The sequence below is a fragment of the Marmota monax genome, unplaced genomic scaffold, assembly GCF_021218885.2.
Source record: "Marmota monax isolate L192 unplaced genomic scaffold, Marmota_monax_Labrador192_F-V1.1 WCK01_AAM20220418_F8-fsc00017, whole genome shotgun sequence".
NCBI classification, from domain to species: domain Eukaryota; kingdom Metazoa; phylum Chordata; class Mammalia; order Rodentia; family Sciuridae; genus Marmota; species Marmota monax.
This window is the reverse complement of record NW_026695241.1, coordinates 24794074-24813667: the sequence shown is the minus strand read 5'-3', so window position 1 is coordinate 24813667 and position 19594 is coordinate 24794074. Positions and strand designations below refer to the sequence as shown.

The window sequence follows — 19594 nt, the reverse complement described above, 5'->3', positions numbered from 1 at the left end:
TGGCACATATCTGCAATCCCAGTGGCTCAGGAGGTTGAAGGAGAAGGATTGCAAGTTCAAAGCCAGTCTCAGCAACTTAGTGAAACTCTGAGCAACTTACGGAGACCCTGTCTTAAAATAAAAAAGTTCTGGGGATATGACTCAGTGGTTAAGCGCCCCTGGGTTTAATCCCCTGTACCAAATAATAATATCAGAATTTTGAAGCCACGGTGTATCAGTCTTCAAGCTTTTAGTATTTTGAGTTGGCTGATATGATTCTATTCCATACTTCGAGAAGTGGGGGTGTCTGTAATATGTATGCTCTGTGTGTGTGGTCTGTTCTTTGAAACTTTAAAATCATCTCCAGGTTGTTCTTGTTGTTGTTTTCTTTCTTTGTGGGGATTTCTTTATTTATTTTTTTTTTTTTTTCGATACTATGGCTCGAACTCAGGGCCTGATGCATTCTAGGGAAGTATACTACAACTGAGCTACGTGCCAGCCACTTATCCCTTGGTTTTGAAATTTCCCATGGTGTGCCTTGGTATGTATTTTTTGTTGTTGTTTTATGGGGGGGGTTTGTTTGTAGTTTTTTTTTTTAATATTTGTTTTTTAGTTGTAGTTGGACACAATACCTTTATTTTATTTATTTTTATGTGATGCTGAGGATTGAACCCAGGGCCTCACAGGTGCCATGTGAACACTTTGCCGCTGAGCCACAACTCCAGCCCCTTGTTCTGTGTTTTTAACTTAAGAACTGCGAGAAACTTGTTTAATCTCAACTCACATCCTTCAATGCTGGAATCTTGTAATTCTTGTTCATTTCCTTCCCTCCATTTCCTCAGTGCTTACAAAATACTGAAAGCTATAGTATATTCATGATAAGAGAACTGGGGATAAAAACTCTTAGAAATTAAAAATAATAGCTGAAATAAAAAATTTGATGAGAGATGAGGGGAAAAAAAGTGAAGGAACAATTCCTGATGAGAAGACTTAATAATGAAAATAAAATATAAAGATAAACCACAGATTTAACCCAAGAGATCTAAAATTACTGATTGGGGGGGGGGGGGTAGGTCAGTGAAGGGCCTGGTATGATGGTGGTTCATGCCTATAAACCCAGCCATTTGAGAGACTGATGCTGGAGGATCACAAGTTCAAAAACCAGCCTTGGTAATTTAGCAAAACCCTAAGCAACTTAGTGAGACCTTGTCTCAAATAAAAAGGGCTCGGGTTGTGGCTTAGTTGTTAAGCACCTCTGCATTTAAACACTGGTACCAAAAAAAGAAAAGAAAAAAAGAGAGAGAAATGTGCTACTACCTTATAATATTAATGAAGAATCTCTTCCAAGTAAACCTTTTTCCTTTAGGTTTGTTTCTTTCTCTTTTATTTATTCAACAGCTAGAAAATCAAAATGAAGCTTAGTGACCTGTTTTGTTTTGTGTGTTTTTTTTGTTTTTTGGGGTTTTTTTTGGCACCAGTAATTGAACCCAGGGGCACTTAGTCATTGAGCCACATTCCCAGCCCCTTTTTTAAATATATATTTTATTTAGAGACAGTATTGCCGCAGTCCGGCTGCAGCAAAATAACCGGGGGGTGACGAACAACTTGTGAACGTTGATACAGCAGGAGTAGGAGCCGTTTATTGCAGGACAGGAGCAGTATTTATACATTCCACAGAGCTTATCTAATTAGCATAAACTAGATACATCAGTCAACCAATCAGGAATCTCCACACTTAATGGCTTGCTTTTGTTACTTCTCAAACCACTCCCTCTGGCATTTTGCCAGGCACCATCCAGACTTGTTTACGAACTCCAACATTCCCCTGGCAAAATGCCAGGTGTTATTTTGACTTGTTTACAGACTCTAACACAGTATGTTTGTTTAATTTTTTTAAAGAGAGAGAGAGGATTTTTTAATATTTATTTTTAGTTATCGGCATACACAACATCTTTGTTTGTATGTGGTGCTAAGGATCGAACCCGGGCCGCACGCATGCCAGGCGAGCGCGCTACCACTTGAGCCACATCCCCAGCCCTAGAGACAGTATCTTGATGAGTTGTTTAGTTGTTGCTCTTTGAACTCAGGATCCTTCTGCCTCAGCCTCCCAAGCTGCTGGAATTACAGGCATGTGTCACCACACCCGACTAAGAGTGTTTGTTGGTCACTTAGGATATAACAACTCCAGCTCTACTTAGCTTACCACTCTGCATTCTTTTCGTCTTCACACACACACACACACAAAAAAAAAAACTATTGAATTCTTTAAACCTAAATACATTTAAGAAATGATACTTTAGAGCTGGGGTTGTAGCTCAGTGGTAGAGTGCTTGCCTAGCATTCATGAGGCACTGGATTTGATTCTCAGCACCACATGTAAATAAATAAAATAAAGATCCATCAACAACTAAAAAATCTTAAAAAAAAAAACACAGAAAGAAATGATACTTTATATCATTACAAATGGAAAATTGTGTCAATTATCAAAAAGTAGCTGTTAAAAAATAAAAGCAATATAACACAACTGTGTTATTAAATTATAGCAGATGTTAAGGACTAGAACCAAGCAGGTACATTCTTTAGATTAAAAGGATGTTACTTTTGCTGTGATTGATTTTTGTTTATTTGTTTTTTGGTACTGGGGATTGAACTCAGGAGCACTTGAGGACTGAGCCACATCCTCAGCTCTATTTTGTACTTTATTTAGCAACAGGGTCTCACTGAGTTGCTTAGCGCCTCAGTATCACTGAGGCTGCCTTTGAACTCGCGATCCTCCTGCCTCAGCCTCCCCAACCACTGGGATTATAGGCCACCAAACCCAGCTGATTGAATATTTGAAGCCACATTTGGGTACCACTTAAAATCATCTCCTTTTGAATTGTACACTTTTTGAGTGGGCTAGGGATATAGCTCAGTTGGTAGAGTGCCTGCCTAGTTGGGTTGAGATAGACACCATTCTAAGCACTTTACACAGATTTACTCAGATATTCTTCAAAGTAATGCTTACAGACATGAAGATCAAAGAAACTGGAATGCAGAAACTTTAGGTCACAGTAAGTACTAAAGTCAAAAATTAAAACCCAGGAGATGGCTTCAGAGTAAGCCCTTAACCCAGACATACTATTTACCTAAATACAAAAGACAAATCAGCAGTTTGCTACTTATTGCTTATAGTTGTTGAAATAAATTTCCAGTAAGTTTAACAAGTCATCAATATTAACATTCTACCTGAAAAGATAATCAAGTGACCTTAACTCTCCTTATAATTACAAATCAGAAACCTTCCAAAGAAACCCAGTTTTATCTTTAGAATTCTAATAAAAGTACTCTTTTCATTTGTTAACTGAAAAAGATACAGATGGCAGGAAAAGAATAATTTTACCTGCTATTGTATATAATAGTATGTATATATCAGTTAGATTTTGTTTTCAGCATTTCTTGTAATTCTCCCTGCCATCAGGAAAAATCAGAACTACAGTGAGATACTATCTTACCCCAGTAAGAAAAAAACAGTACCAAATTCTGGTCATAAGTACTAATGGTAAAAGTCTTTTCCAGGAAAAGAACATTTCTGAGTGGAAACCAACAGAGGACTACATATAGTTAATTTCTTTGCATCATATAATTTAACTTACAGAGAACAACAGTGAACCCCCTGTTTATTTTTATTGGTAACTAGAAGCCTTAAAATATGGAAGACTCTTACATAGGTGGTTTTGGTTTTTGCTTCATTGGGGAAGCCAGAATTACCAGCCTTTTGGTATTATAGAGCTTTTCAAGAGTAGCAAATGATAGGAGGACTTAACATGTCTCAATGTCAAAACCTACAACAAAGCTGTGGTAATCAAAACAGTGTGGCACTGTTATAGATAGACATGTAGCTTAATTAAATAGAATTGAAAGTCTGGAAATAAACCTTTATGTTTATGGTCTTTTGTTTTTGTGGTGCTTGGGATTGAACCCAGGACCTTGTGCATGCAAGGCAGCACTCTACCAACTGAGCTATATCCCCAGCCTCTGGTCATTTGATTTTTGACAGAAGTGTTGTAACAATTCAATGAAGAAAAAGATATTTTTTAACAACTCATTGGAATAACTAAATACTTACATGGAAAAAAATAAGTTTGATTGTTCTCATACCATACACAAAAATAAATTCAGGGGCTGGGATTATAGTTCAGTGTCATGGTACGTGTCTAGCACATGTGAGGACCTATGTTTGATTCCCCATAACTATGTTAAAAAAACAAAAAGGAGAAAAAGATTAACATTAAACAGGGACGAGAGGTGGGAGGGAAAGGAAGAGAGAAGGGAAATTGCATGGAAATGGAAGGAGACCCTCATTGTTATACAAAATTACATATAAGAGGATGTGAGGGGAAAGGGAAAAAAAATCAAGGGAGAGAAAAGAATTACAGTAGACTGGGTAGAGAGAGAAGATGGGAGGGGAGGGAAGGGGGTATAGTAGAGGATAGGAAAGATAGCAGAATACAACAGTCACTAGTATGGCAATATGTAAAAACGTGGATGTGTAACCAATGTGATTCTGCAATCTGTATACGGGGTAAAAATGGGAGTTCATAACCCACTTGAATCAAATGTATGAAATATGTCAAGAGCTTTGTAATGTTTTGAACAACCAATTAAAAAAAAAAGAAAAAGAGATTCAGAATGAATCACATCTAACTATAAGAACTAAAACTGGTCTGTAAGTATAAGTAAATCCTTTATGACTTTTGGATTAGATAAGCCACTAAAGACACAAGAAAAGAGAAAAATTGAACTTTTTCAAAATTAGAAACTCTTGTGCTTCACATTATTCCTTCAAGAAAATGAGTAAACAGTCTACCAAATAAATAATATTTGGAAATAACGTCTGATAAAGGATTTTTATTTAGAATATAAAAACTCTTGCAACTCAGTAATAAATCAGTTACAAATTGGACAAAGGATCTGAGAGGGCATTTCTCCAAAGAGATATACGAATTATCAACCATCACTTGAAATGGTACTAATTTGTACCCATTTGATGACTATAATGAAAAAGATAATAGCAGGTGTTGGCTTGTGGAAAAATTGGAAGTTCATACATTCTTATTAGGAAATAAAATGGATCAGTCACTGGAAAACAATTGGTAATTCTTCAAAAAATTTAGACAAAGGACCCAGCAATTCCTCTCCTGAGTATAGACCCAAGATAAGTATATTTACACAAAAGCTTATACACAAAGTGGGAAGACTGAAAGTTCAAAGCTTGCCTCAGCAATTTAGCTGAAGTTGTAGAGTGCCCTGGGGTTCAGTCCCCAGTGTTGGGGGAGATAAAGGTATACAGAAGTTCATGGCATATTGTTCAGAATAACCCAAAATTGGAAACAGCCCAAATTTCCAGTGACTGGTGTTTGGATAAATCAAGTATATGTCCACATGATGAAATTAGATTCTAAAAGGGAGTGAACTATTGATAATATATTGCAACACAGATGAACCTAGAAAACATTACGTGAAAGAAGCCAGACACAAAGGCACATATTATTCAATTCCATTTACATGAAAAAAATGTACAGAATAGACAAATCCATGCAGACAAAAGTAGGTTAGTGGTTGCCTAAGTCTGGAGAGGAGGCAGAAAAAGATGAAGAATGATTGCTAATGGCAGAGGGTTACTCCTGGGAAAGGTGAAAATGTTCTAAGTTTAGATCATAGTGATGATTATGTAACTGAATATATTAAACATTATACACTTCAAATGTGCAAATTTTATTGTATGTGAATTCTATCTCAAGCTGTTTAACAAGTAGAATGTAAGTAAGAGCTATGAGGTTGCCAATCAGGCATGTATCTGAAATTTGGAACTTATATTAGGAAAATTAAACATATCTCTAGTAGATGTTCAATCTGTATTTTTGTTTTGTTAAGGTTTGAAAAGAAAGTAACAAAATTACTTTTTTATTTTTTTTAGAAAGGAGAAGATGAGTGTGCCAATGTTGATGCTATTGTTGTATCAGTGGGTGTTGATGAAGAAATTGTTTATGCCAAATCAACTGCATTACAGGTGAGAGGTTTGTAGCAGTTTTCAGCCCGTAATGTCACTGAATCGTCTACTGCACTGTTCAGTGTTTTAAATTCCTAGTTCTGGGTACGTAGCTGAGTGACAGAACGTGTGCTTAGCATTCAAGAGGCCCTCTGTTCAATCCCCAGCAACAGAAAAGAGTAAAACTAAAAAATATCAATGATTTGATTATTTTTATTATGAATGTTTCAAGCATATATCTGTAAATACTATTGTTGTCTTTTCCAATAGACATGGCTCTTTGGTTATGAACTCACTGATACAATCATGGTCTTCTGTGATGACAAAATCATCTTTATGGCCAGCAAGAAAAAAGTGGAATTCTTGAAACAGATTGCCAACACTAAGGGAAATGAGAATGCAAATGGAGCCCCTGCCATAACACTGCTAATAAGAGAAAAGGTCAGAACTAATAAACAATGTGTCGTAAATGTTTAAAAGTTTTTGGAAGTGAGGGGTTTTTTGTTCCGAGATGGTATGTATGACTCTAAAAATGATTCAAGGGGAAAGTTGTACCTGGCTATGGTAATAATGTTAAGTTTTATTATATCTTCATTATTGGTTAGGAAGAAAAGAGTCCAATTACCCAAAAGTTCTTCAGTAAAATAAATGGGCTGTGGAATTCTGGTGAACATTAACTTTATTGTTCTCCAGTACACTGTTTCCATTTGACCTTCAGAAACCAGATAACCTTAAATATCCTTAAGGTAACTTAAATAAACCTCGTTTCCAGTTTTTATCGAATGTGATGTTTTTTTCACACTGCTCACCTAACAGGAATTTTCCCTCAGATTTTTGTTTATATGTGTGAGTTTCTTGACTTTCTGAAGAAAAATAATAGTTTTGTTAACTTACTTGGTACTTTTACTTAAGTATATAAAAATATCCAAAGGAATTTTGTGTTAACCTTCAATGTGTTATAATCTGCCCTTAAGAAGTAGGTGGAGGGGCTGGGGTTATAGCTCAGAGGTAGATTGCTTGTCTAGCTTGTATGATAGACTGGGTTTAATTCTCAGCACCACATATACATAAATAAAATAAAGGTCCATTGACAAATAAAAAATACATATATTAAAAAGGAAAAAAGAAGTAGGTGGAGATTAGGGGAAAATTTATTCCTTCCATGGTTTAGAATATTTCTCTCTGCTTATTACTAGTTATAACACAAATGTCTAATTTTGAAACTAACAAGCCCTTTTTCTTCCCTGTGGCACTGATAGAATGAAAGTAATAAGAGCAACTTTGACAAAATGATTGAAGCCATTAAAGAAAGCAAAAATGGCAAGAAAATTGGTGTGTTCAGCAAAGACAAATTCCCTGGAGAGTTCATGAAGAGCTGGAACGACTGCCTCAACAAAGAGGGCTTTGACAAAGTAAGACTAATACTGGGAAACAGCAAATTGAAAGTTGAGAAGACAGAAGTATATTGGACTTCCATACAAGATAGTGGAGGACATTTGTTTGGGGAAAACTATATATTCATTTGCATTTATGTTTTTCATCCCCTTTTAACAATATATTAGTTATACTTTTCAGCAGAAAATGGGGTGTTCAAGAGGCTGTCCACCCACTTCTGTGTTGGAAACAGAAAAATCTTCTGACCAAGAAATAGATTTGTGTTCTTTTTTCCCCCACCATTCCTGCTTATCTTCCGTCTTCAGCCTTGATAAAAACCTATAGAGAGGCGAATTTACATTTTAAGAGGTACATTAGCTTAATGCCTCTTATAACACAACAGTGACCTGGCAAAGAGCTATTTTAAATGTTTAATCCATTCAAGAAGAGAGACTATTTGAAGATTCTGCAAACTATTGATGGAGATTGCTAAGTAGCCAAGCATGGTGGTATACGCCTATAATCTCAGAGAGTCCGAGAGCTGAGGCAGAAGGATTGCAAGTTTGAGGCCAGCCTCGGATTTAGGATTGCTAAATAGTGAGGCCCTAAGAACTTGATGAGACCCTGTCTCAAAAAAGAGCTAGGGATGTAGCTCAGTGCTTAAGCACCCTGAGTTCAATCCCTCACACCAAAAAAAAGATTGCTAAGTAATCAAGTAGAATAACTGATAATATTCAAAATAGGAGAGATGCATTTTTTTAGCAATTCTATATTTGCATGTTTACTATCACTTTGACTATAGATTGATATCAGCGCAGTTGTGGCATATACCATTGCTGTAAAGGAGGATGGGGAGCTCAACCTAATGAAGAAAGCAGCCAGCATCACTTCTGAAGTCTTCAACAAATTCTTCAAGGAAAGAGTCATGGAAATAGTTGATGCAGATGAGGTAAATAAACGACCTTACCACTAAGTTGGTAATAATTCTGCCATCTGTCTTTCAAGATAACTAAACCTGCATTATGGTTTAATGAGGTTATCCATTATTTTATGTACATATCCTCAGAGCAGCTGTAAATTCTACATACTGTTCTCCAAACTTGCTTTGTATGTATACCAATATATTGTCTGATGTGTAAACCATAAATTATATCAGGGTATGTGATGTTTTCAAATGGTAACATCCTAGCACTTCACATTGCTATTTGCCACCCTTTAGTTTCTTTATTTCTGGGTACTCCTACAGAAAGTTCGACATAGCAAACTGGCTGAATCTGTGGAAAAGGCTATTGAAGAGAAAAAATACCTAGCTGGGGCAGACCCTTCCACTGTGGAAATGTGTTACCCACCTATCATTCAGAGTGGTGGCAACTATAATCTCAAATTCAGTGTGGTGAGGTAAGTGTGAGAACTTTCTAACAACAATCAGAGCCATTTTGAATTTTAGCCTATTTTCACTTTAACTCATTTGAAAAATAGAGAAAAGTAGGAGATGGAATAATCACTAGTCTGTCTTCTATATGTTTAGTTTATTTCACCTAATACTTAAGCACTTTTCCAAATTAGTTAAAATGCAGAATATGCTGAAATTCTTTTTAATGGTGTCAGATATACCTTAAAGTAATTCCTCTCTTAATTTTACGAACACTTTAAAGAAAGTGTTTCTCTACATTAGGGGGTGGTGCATGCCTAAAAAAATGGGGTGTTCCTCCAGTGAGTCTGAAGAGTTTAACTGTAACCCACAATTCATAAAGGACTTGTGGATAAGTGACTCCTCACAACCATATTGTTGCTAAACTATAATGGATACAATTCAGTATATCCTTTGCATCTTTAGAATACAGTACTCACCTTCTCCTTGAATTTTTATAATAAAAGTTTCATTGCTAATTTTTACTCCATTGCCTTTAACAGGTATGATTACTAAAAACCAACAAAAAAGTTTTAAGTCTGTATTCAGCTACAACATTGACTTTCTTATAGAAAGGAAAGTAATTATTGTTAGAAGTTTTGTGACAGTGATACTAAGGACTCTGCTACTTTGGGTAATTAAATGCTTTTTTCTTTGGTCTCTAGTGATAAAAATCATATGCATTTTGGAGCCATCACTTGTGCCATGGGTATTCGCTTCAAGTCTTACTGCTCCAACCTTGTTCGCACTTTGATGGTAGATCCTTCTCAGGAAGTTCAAGAAAATTACAACTTTCTGCTCCAACTTCAAGAGGAACTGCTGAAGGAATTAAGACATGGTAAATTGCCTTAGGAAAGATGATTTAAAATTACATAACAAAAATGTCACTGGTAGCCCTGTGCAGTGGTGTGTGCCTATAATCCCAGCTGTTGGGTACCGAGGTAAGAGAATTGCAAATTCAAGGTAAGCCTGGGCCACCTAGCAAAACCTTCTTAAAATTTTATAAAGCTCAGTGGTAGAGTGCTTGCCTCCCATGCACAAGCTCCTGGGTTCATTCACCAGTGTCACCAAAAAAAGACCGTTTTTTGTTTGTTTGTTTGTTTTTGTTTTGTACCCCTAAGGCTCTCATTCTAAAAATAAGAGTAAGATTTTACTGACCCTGACCTTAAATCACCCTACCATTTAACTCTTGGATTACTTCTCTTTCGAATGTGAGTGGTTATTGTGGCTTACACTGATGCTGACAGAAATCTCATTTGTTAGGCCTCTATCCAAATCTTCATAAAACACTTTGGCCTGTTACTCTTTAATTTAAAAGAGTCTGAGGGCTGGGGTTATGGCTCAGTGGTATAGCGCTTGCCTTGCTTGTGTGAGGCACTGGGTTCGATCCTCAGCACCACATAAAAAATAAATACAGCTATTGTGTCCATCTACAACTAAAACAAATATTTTTTAAAATAAAAATAAAAGGGTCTGAGAGCTGGGCACCATGGCACACACCTGTAATCCCAGTAACCTGGGAGGCTGAGACAAGAGGATCACAAGTTCAAAGCCAGCCTCAACAAAAGCAAGGCCCTAAGCAACTCAGTGAGACCCTATCTCTAAATAAAATACAAAATAGGGCTTTGGATATCGTCAGTCGGGTGCCCCTGAGTTCAATCCCCAGTACCTAAAAAAATAAAATAAAATAAATGAAAGGGTCTGAGTACTAGTTATCTCTGCTGATAGAATGTATGGTGTTTATCCTACATTGAGTGAATACCAAGGATACAAGGAGTAGAATAAGTAGCGATACTGCTAAGCAAGCTACTTAACACCAAAGAAGAAAGCAAAATTACTTGACTACTTTATTGCCTTGGATTTTGCACTCCCATTTGGCTAAATGAAGCCTCATGCTTACCCACTTTTAAACTGTTTTGTAAGCCTACCATTCTTCCAGAATCTCTAAGTTGATCTTAATCCTATTAAATCAATCATAAATAGTTTAATGAGAATAAAGATTTCTTGAGGCCACCATCTTCAGTATACTCTGGCTTGATGTGTTCATTTATAAAATAAACCTAAAAAATTAATGCTGGAGTTCTTCTAACACTAATTTGCACATTTAGCAATGAATGAAATGGACCTGTTTCCATGGTCTGTTCATCAAAATGTATAGTAACTTTTTAATGTAATACTTTTGGTAACTCAAAATATGTCACTGGGACAGCTTATGTTCCTTGGATAAATGATTCTCAAACAGTCTAATAAGGAATGACTGGGTGTACTCTTTGTAAGAATGGAAATTTCTGCCTGGAGCAGTGGCTTTTACCTGTAATCCCCGTGTCTTGGAAGGCTAAGTCAAGAGAATTGCAAGTTTGAGGCCAGTCTCAGTACTTAGTGAGGTCCTGTGCAACTTAGTAATACACTGCTTCAAAATAAAGTATAACAACTGGGGATGTGACTCGGGTTGAGCACACTGGGTTCACTTCAAGGTGTGTGCTCCCAAAAAAGCAAATTTCTAGTCATAGTCATCCCTGCCACTCTGCATTCCTTAGTTCACACTTTAAGAAAAATTTCTTTAGGGGACTTAATAGGTGGAAAAAAATTTGACCTAATGATGTTTGGGGTTTTTTCCCTCTGAAAGATAATTTAATGTCTTCCTTTTTTCTTGTTATTAGGTGTGAAGATATGTGATGTGTATAATGCTGTCATGGATGTGGTTAAAAAGCAGAAGCCAGAGCTGCTGAGCAAAATCACCAAAAATCTAGGGTATGCCATAATATGTTTTGTCACTCTGAGTCAGTTTTCATGACTGGCAGTAGTAATTCTCTAGTCTTAAATGAGTTGATTGATTTCACCAGTATTTATAGACAATACTTAACGGTATGCCAAGCAAATGGTGTTATCAGAGAAGTAAGAAAAATTTTAAGTTTTCCCAGTTGTACGGAATAGATTATTTTTTTTAAGACCAATGTAGTGTTCCAGTAGGTGTTCCAGGATTAAATTAGCTCACATTTACAAATTGAATATTCTGGAATGCTCTAATGTTTTATTTATTTACTTTGAATTTTTACTTAATTTAGTGTTTCTCAAATGTATTTGACTGTTGAACACTTAGAAAAACCTAATAAAGGACATTTGTGGAAACAGTGCTAGGCAATCTTTAGATGAAAACTAGTCTAGTCTCAGGTGTATAGTGTCTTTGTGGACTTCTCTGGTGATACCAAGTCTTATGAATCTGTGATTATCAATGTTGCAGTAAAAATTACCATCATTCGTGGGGTGGGGGTTGCCAAGCACATGTGAGGCACTGGGTTCGATCCTCAGCACCACATAAAAATAAATAGAGGTATTGTGTCCATCTACAACTAAAACATTTTTTTAATTATTTCTCTTAATTTACTATCTAAGTAATGTATCTCATGAGAGTCTCTGCTAAACTGTCTATAGGAAAACTTCTATTTCATGGTAAATTAAAGCTTAAAACTGGGTAAATAAGCTAAAGTTAAAAGGCTTGGGGCTGGGATTGTGGCTCAGTGGTAGAGCACTTTCCTAGCATGTGTGAGGGAGGCACTGGGTTCAATTCTCAGCACCATGTAAAAAAATAAATAAGTACTACATGAGGTACTTAATTTAAAAATGATTTTTCAACATGGAATTATATAGTATATTTAAAATCTAAAGACTCTTGGAATGCTTTACCTTAACTGACTGGTCAGCAGAGATAAATCACTTCAAATTTACCTGCATTATTTTGAAAATTGAAATGAGCATTATTATAATTGATCCATGTAACAAGTCTTTTAGCATATTGCTGATATATTTCTCTTCTTTTCAGATTTGGTATGGGAATTGAATTCCGTGAAGGCTCTCTAGTAATTAATAGTAAAAATCAGTACAAACTTAAAAAAGGTGAGTTTTACGTGCTTGCAATAGAAAAGTGCTTTTTTGAGTAATCCTGTTAGCTTTATGACCCTTTCTGTATAAATCTAATTCTTATTCATCCTTTCACAGCCACAGACTAATCTGTTTTGCTGTTTTAGGGATGGTTTTCAGCATCAATTTGGGATTCTCAGACCTGACTAACAAGGAGGGGAAAAAACCAGAAGAGAAAACCTATGCCCTATTCATTGGTGACACAGTACTTGTGGATGAGGTGTGTATTGCCTCTTTAGCTTCTGGTTTATGAACTCACTTTTGAAGCATATTTTGGACTTTGTGGGCATTTTCTTGTTTGTTAAATGCTAGTTAAGTGGAGAGGTCCCTGAATAGCCTGACAGTACAGCTGGGAATAGGAGTTTAGCCCAGAACAGGGAATGATTTAAATCAAGCCACTTAAAAATGATAATATCCGAAATTAATTCTAATGGGATTTTTTTTAATATTTATTTTTTAGTTGTAGTTAGACATAATACCTTTTTATTGTATTTATTTATTTTTACGTGGTGCTGAGGATCCAAACCAGGGCCTCACATGTGCTAGCTCCACTGCTGAGCCACAACCTCAGCCCCTTTCTTTTTTTTTTAATGGCAAATTCATCAAGCTACAGTTTACATACCATACAATGTATTTACTTTCTTTTCTTTTCGGTACTGGGAATTGAACACTGGGACACTTTATGAGTGATCTATATCCCCGGCCTTTTCTTCTTTCCTTCCTTCCTTTATTAATTATTTAATTTTGAGCTAGGATCTTGCTAAGTCCCTGGGCTAGCTTCAAACAGGATCTTCCCGTCCTGGCCTCTCAGATTGCTGGGATTACAGCAAAATGTAGAGTTTTTGTTGTTGTTGTTGTTACTTTTGGTTTTTTGCTTTCTGCTTTTTGTTTTTATTGTGTAATTTCATGGGTTTGTCTGTTTAGTGTGTTTGCAGCTGTGCAACCATCACCACTATTTAATTTTAGAATCTTTTATCACCTAAGGAAACCTGAATCCACTTGCAGCCAGTCCTCATTCCTGCATCTACCATTCAGGTCCTCCAGACCTATGCCACAACTTAATTACTTTCTGTCTCTAAAGATTTTGGTTATTTTGGACATTTCCTATAAATTCAGTCAATACGGTATGTGGTCTTTTGTGACTGGCTTCTTTTACTTAGAATTGATTTTTAATGATAGCGAATATTTCAGTGTTCTTATTAGAAGCAAACCACTCAGCCATTTCCCCAGTCCTTTTTTATTGTTTATTTCATGACAGGGTATCACTGAGTTGCTTAGGGTCTTGCTTCAGCTGGCTTTCAACTTGCACTCCTCCTGCCTCATCGACCCAAGCCACTGGGATTACAGGCATGTGTCACCATGCCCGGTTCTATAATTATAGTTTCTGATAAGAGACTAGGAGGATAAAAGTTATATTTACTCATTGTCAAGTGTTTTAGAATCCAGAAGTTTCAAAATTATTGCCCAGCTGTGTACTAGGTTAGAAAGTGAATGTGCTTTATATTGGTAGTCTAAATTCTCCTTTTTATTCTAGGATGGCCCAGCCACTGTTCTAACTTCTGTGAAGAAGAAAGTAAAGAATGTGGGGATTTTTCTAAAGGTAGGAAGAAGATAAATGAGCATTGTAGGACTTCCAGTACAGTGAGGAAGTTAAACATGTTTGGCTAAAGAAAAAAACAAACAAACTTGTGTTTTTTAATTATTGCAACTTTTTCCTGTAGAATGAAGATGAGGAAGAAGAAGAGGAGGAGAAGGATGAGGCAGAGGACCTTTTGGGAAGAGGTTCTCGGGCAGCATTGCTTACAGAAAGAACACGGGTAAGTTTACTGTTTTAGATTAACACTTATCTCATACCATATCAGTTGATTCACACTTCTGATAACTTGGGTTCTCCCTTCACTAGAATGAAATGACTGCAGAAGAGAAGCGAAGGGCACATCAAAAAGAATTAGCAGCTCAACTCAATGAAGAAGCCAAGAGACGATTGACTGAACAGAAGGGAGAGCAGCAGATTCAGAAGTAAGAGTTTGCACTTAGCAGTGAGATTGTCTTAGAGTTATGTGTGACTGCAGAAAATTCTCAGGGTTTTTTTGATTGTTTTAATCCCACTCCAGAGCTCGCAAATCTAATGTTTCCTATAAGAACCCATCTCTGATGCCTAAGGAAGCTCATATTCGGGAAATGAAGATTTATATTGATAAGAAGTATGAGACTGTAATAATGCCAGTGTTTGGCATTGCAACACCTTTTCACATTGCCACAATCAAGGTACTGATCCTTATTGCATCAAGTTGCATTCAGACTTATTTCTTAAAATAACAGTTGTGCCCACCATAAATAATCTGTATCATATCTTGTACTCTGCTCCTTTAGACTCTGTACCTCTGGTTTACTGACTTTCCCATCTCATCCTAATCTCCTGCAATCATTTTCATTCCCTTTTAATTTTCACTTTGTAGAAAGCTAAACTAATCTGGAGGGGCTGGGGTTGTGGCTCAGTGGTAGAGCACTAGCCTAGCATGTGCAAGGCACTGGATTCGATCCTCGGCACCACATAAAAATAAATAAATAAAATAAAGGTATGGGTCCAACTACAACAACAAAAAAACTAATCTGGAAATATAATTTGTCTATCTTTCCTTGATTTATTTTTATTTATTTGTTTATTTGGTTGGTTGGTTTTGAGCATCGTTTAGGCTTTAGTTATATGCATGATACAGAATACTTTGAAAATTCAGTAAATCTTTCGGGAAACAAACATTCAATCATTTTTTAAAAAGAGGTTTTTTTAGATTTATATTTTTTAAGTTAAACTCTTAAACGCACTCAGCTAGTAACACCTAATAATAGTGATTAATAATACTAATAATAATAAATATTAAATAATAATAAATATTAAATAATATATTAAATTAAGACAGACATTAATCTGTCTTAAGAAACTTGGTAGTGGTTGTTGTTTTAATGCATTCTTTTTCTTTGAACAGAATATAAGTATGTCTGTGGAAGGAGATTACACTTACTTGCGCATCAACTTTTATTGCCCAGGCAGCGCTCTGGGTAGGAATGAAGGCAACATCTTTCCTAACCCTGAAGCCACGTTTGTCAAGGAAATGTGAGTCCCCAGGAAAACAACCATTCCCAAATCCCTGCTGGCTAGAGTGGTAATCTCAGAAACATCTCATTCTCTGTGCAGCATCCTCCCCTGTATAGTGAATGTTGACTACCTTGGTGGCATTTTAGGATTACTTTGCTGATTGTACTATTTTAGACTCTAATTTAGAAGTTTCATGAGAATATTTTATATTTTATATATATATTTTATAGTAGAATCCTTAAATGTGTGTCACTTTGGATTCTCTTTCTTCATGGTGATGTGCCAGATTTGGGGGGTGATGTGCCAGATTTGAAAATAAGTGTGATCTTCCCCACTCTGATGGATTTAGAATATTTATAATATTTTCCATTTAAGAGAAGAAAGGAACAATAGGGTTTTTTTGGTTGGTTGGAGGTTTGTTTAAAACTTTTCCAAGCATTCTCACTACATAGTGGTATGTTTTTCTCTTAAAAGCATTAAGCCAGGTGTGGTGGCACACACCTATAATTTCAGCTACTTGAAAGGCTAAGGAAGGAGGATCACAAATTCAAGGCCAGCCTGAGCAATTTTTAGCAAGACCCTGTTTCAAAATAAATACACACATATTAACATGTACATATGTATTAATCCAGATATAAAATATACTGGTAGTAATGGATACAGGTTACCTGGCCAGACAGATAAACTTCTATAATTGTTTCCCATTTTTTACAGTACATACCGAGCTTCAAATATGAAGGCACCTGGAGAACAGACAGTACCAGCCTTGAACCTTCAAAATGCGTTCCGAATTATAAAAGAAGTACAGAAACGATACAAGACTCGAGAAGCAGAAGAGAAAGAAAAGGAGGTGAGCCTGAACACAAGACTAATTAAGCACCTTTGTTCAAAAGGACGTATGTGTTTTAAAGAGCATGTAAGGGTACACAGGATTCACATTAAGGTTTTTTCTTTTTAGGGCATTGTCAAACAAGACTCGCTTGTGATCAATCTAAACCGGAGTAACCCCAAACTGAAAGATCTATATATTCGCCCAAACATTGCCCAAAAGAGGATGCAAGGCTCACTGGAGGCCCATGTCAATGGTACATACAAATAATCTTTTGTGTTTCCGGGCTCTGTCTTCGGGGGCACATTTGTAGGAATAACAGATCAGATAATACGGTATGACAAGGAAATGTTGGGAGGATCTACTTACATTACTATGTGGCCAGTAAGAAGGGAAAACTCTACAGTTCTTTGTGCTTCCTTTTACCCTCTTATAACCAGAAGACACAAAATGTCTTTTTATGATCTAATCTAATTATCCTGATTGACACTTAGCTTCTTCATTCTTTTCCCCAGGTTTCCGATTCACATCTGTTCGAGGAGACAAAGTGGATATTCTATATAACAATATTAAACATGCTTTGTTCCAACCCTGTGATGGAGAAATGATTATTGTCTTACACTTTCACCTCAAGGTATGCCCTTTAACTTAACTAGCTATGATTATGAGCTCTTAAGCAAAATATTTAATTTTTCTCACTTCTTTCCTATAAAATAGTGATAAAAAATCTTGTAACAAAATCATGAAGAGGCTTGGAAAATATGTTTATAAAGTCCACAGCGCCTAGCATCTAGAAGGCACTAAGTATTTTTGTTCCTTTTGTGAGATATATAGTAACTACCAAAACATAATGTCTAGCCAGCTGCAGTGGTACATGCCTATAATCCAAGCAACTTGGGAGGCTGAGGGAGAGGGATTGCAAATTCAATGCCAGCCTCAGCAACTTAGTCCTGTCTCAAAAAGGAATTTTGTTTTAAATATTTATTGTTTTAGTTATAGATGGACATAATACCTTTATTTATTTTATTTTTATTTATGTGGTGCTGAGGATCAAAACCAGTGCCTCACATGCTAGGCAAATGTTCTACCACTGAGCCACAGCCACAGCCCCAACAAAAAGGAAATTTTTACAAGGGTGTTGGGAATGTTGCTCAGTGGTTAAAGCACCCAACATAAGCTTTTGAAGTGTTCTTCAGATTCCTGTTTCTGAAGTAAAAGTTTTTGCTTATACAAAACTTGTTACCAACATTTTTCCAAAGTCTGTTGTAATAAATAGAAGCACTTTTTAACTTTTACATTCCCAAATACCATTATTTGTGACAGGGATAAACAAGTGGTACTGGGGATTGAAGTCAGGGACAGTCTATCACTGAGCAGTATCCCCAATGCTTTTATTTTGAGACAGGTTCTCACTAAGTTGCTGAGGCCAACCTCAAACTTGTGATCCTCTTGCCTTAGCCTCGTAGATAGCTGGGATTATAGGCATGCACCACTACACCCAGCTGGTTTAATTAATTTTACATGCATGCTATATGGAAGCCCATGTCTTGATTACTAAAATGTCCATCCTACATATTTTTATGTTTCATTATCATGGTTTTCTTTTTTTGTTGTAAATGGATCTTTTGTTTTATTTATTTATTTATATGTGGTGCTGAGGATTGAACCCAGGGCCTCACACATGCCAGGCAAGTGCTCTACCACTGAGCCACAACTCCAGCCCCAGCATTATCATGTTTTATTTCTCACATATTCCTTCTGTGTGTTAGGTGGCCTAAGTCTTCTGATTTCTTTCTTGTTCTTTCTGTTTTATGCCACCAGAATGCCATCATGTTTGGGAAGAAGCGGCACACAGATGTGCAGTTCTACACGGAAGTGGGAGAGATCACCACAGACTTAGGGAAACATCAGCATATGCATGACCGAGATGACCTCTACGCCGAACAGGTCTGTGAAATTTGGTGTTGAATTTGTAGAGTAGCAAAGGATGTGGTCCAGATCTGAGCACAGGAATTATTGTATTTTATAAACAACTGTGAAGAATAATTCAAATTATCTGCTTCGATGGTAGTTGTGTTTGGGAATTAGCTATAGATTCACCCTGGTAGTTAATGATGATTTTTAATAAGGTATATTTTAGCATTGTAATTATGAGAATTAAAGGCTACAAAATCACTTCAAACTTTTGAGGAGAGGTATTATTAACAAGTAACATGATGGCTGTAGTTAATATTTTTTTTTTTCTACAGATGGAGCGAGAAATGAGGCACAAACTGAAAACAGCCTTTAAAAATTTCATTGAGAAAGTAGAGGCTCTAACAAAAGAGGAACTGGAATTTGAAGTGCCTTTTAGGGACTTGGGGTAACACATTTTATCTTTTTCTTGATCTGCAGTTTTACCAGGTTGTCTTTTAGGAAAATGGATTACTTTTTTTAATAATAATTAAATGTAAACAACACATCCAGTTTTTTCCCATGACTGATAATCTTTGAGACATCCACTCCCCCTTAAAATTTTTAAGGATTTGCATGAATGGCTAAGGCTAAGAGGTCTCCTGGAGATGAGTCTTCAGTGAGTATGTAGGAGCCTTGTTTGGCATGGGGGGAGGGAAGTTTGTTGTAGCAGCAGTAGTTTAACATATGCTAAACCCACTTTATGAGTTTCCTTTCTTTTCAGATTTAATGGAGCTCCCTATAGGAGTACCTGCCTCCTTCAGCCCACTAGTAGTGCGCTAGTAAATGCTACCGAGTGGGTAAGTATGTCTTGCCTCCCTTTATTTTTATTTATTTATTGGCAGTGGACCTTTATTTTTATTTATTTATATGTGGTGCTGAGAATTGAACCCAATGTCTCACACATGCTAGGCAAGTTCTCTATCACTGAGCCACAACCCTAGCCCTAAGTACTTTTTAAAAATAGTTTCTTTACATAATTTCCTTGAATTTATTCTTCTT

At 36.3% G+C, this 19594-nt stretch overlaps 1 protein-coding gene across 1 annotated transcript in view; it reads left to right on the top strand.

The window, feature by feature from the left end:
- Positions 1 to 19594, top strand: part of Supt16h (SPT16 homolog, facilitates chromatin remodeling subunit) — a 33994-nt gene that overhangs the window by 6383 nt on the left and 8017 nt on the right. The window contains exons 2-21 of the mRNA XM_046441066.2: positions 5939 to 6031; positions 6281 to 6451; positions 7270 to 7422; positions 8187 to 8333; positions 8631 to 8782; positions 9461 to 9633; positions 11456 to 11546; positions 12616 to 12689; positions 12821 to 12933; positions 14248 to 14313; positions 14435 to 14530; positions 14617 to 14732; positions 14828 to 14981; positions 15701 to 15828; positions 16525 to 16660; positions 16769 to 16895; positions 17155 to 17273; positions 18461 to 18586; positions 18889 to 19001; positions 19317 to 19392. Of these exons, the coding sequence (XP_046297022.1) occupies positions 5939 to 6031; positions 6281 to 6451; positions 7270 to 7422; positions 8187 to 8333; positions 8631 to 8782; positions 9461 to 9633; positions 11456 to 11546; positions 12616 to 12689; positions 12821 to 12933; positions 14248 to 14313; positions 14435 to 14530; positions 14617 to 14732; positions 14828 to 14981; positions 15701 to 15828; positions 16525 to 16660; positions 16769 to 16895; positions 17155 to 17273; positions 18461 to 18586; positions 18889 to 19001; positions 19317 to 19392 (2424 nt within the window). The remainder of the gene's footprint in view (positions 1 to 5938; positions 6032 to 6280; positions 6452 to 7269; positions 7423 to 8186; positions 8334 to 8630; positions 8783 to 9460; positions 9634 to 11455; positions 11547 to 12615; positions 12690 to 12820; positions 12934 to 14247; positions 14314 to 14434; positions 14531 to 14616; positions 14733 to 14827; positions 14982 to 15700; positions 15829 to 16524; positions 16661 to 16768; positions 16896 to 17154; positions 17274 to 18460; positions 18587 to 18888; positions 19002 to 19316; positions 19393 to 19594) is intronic.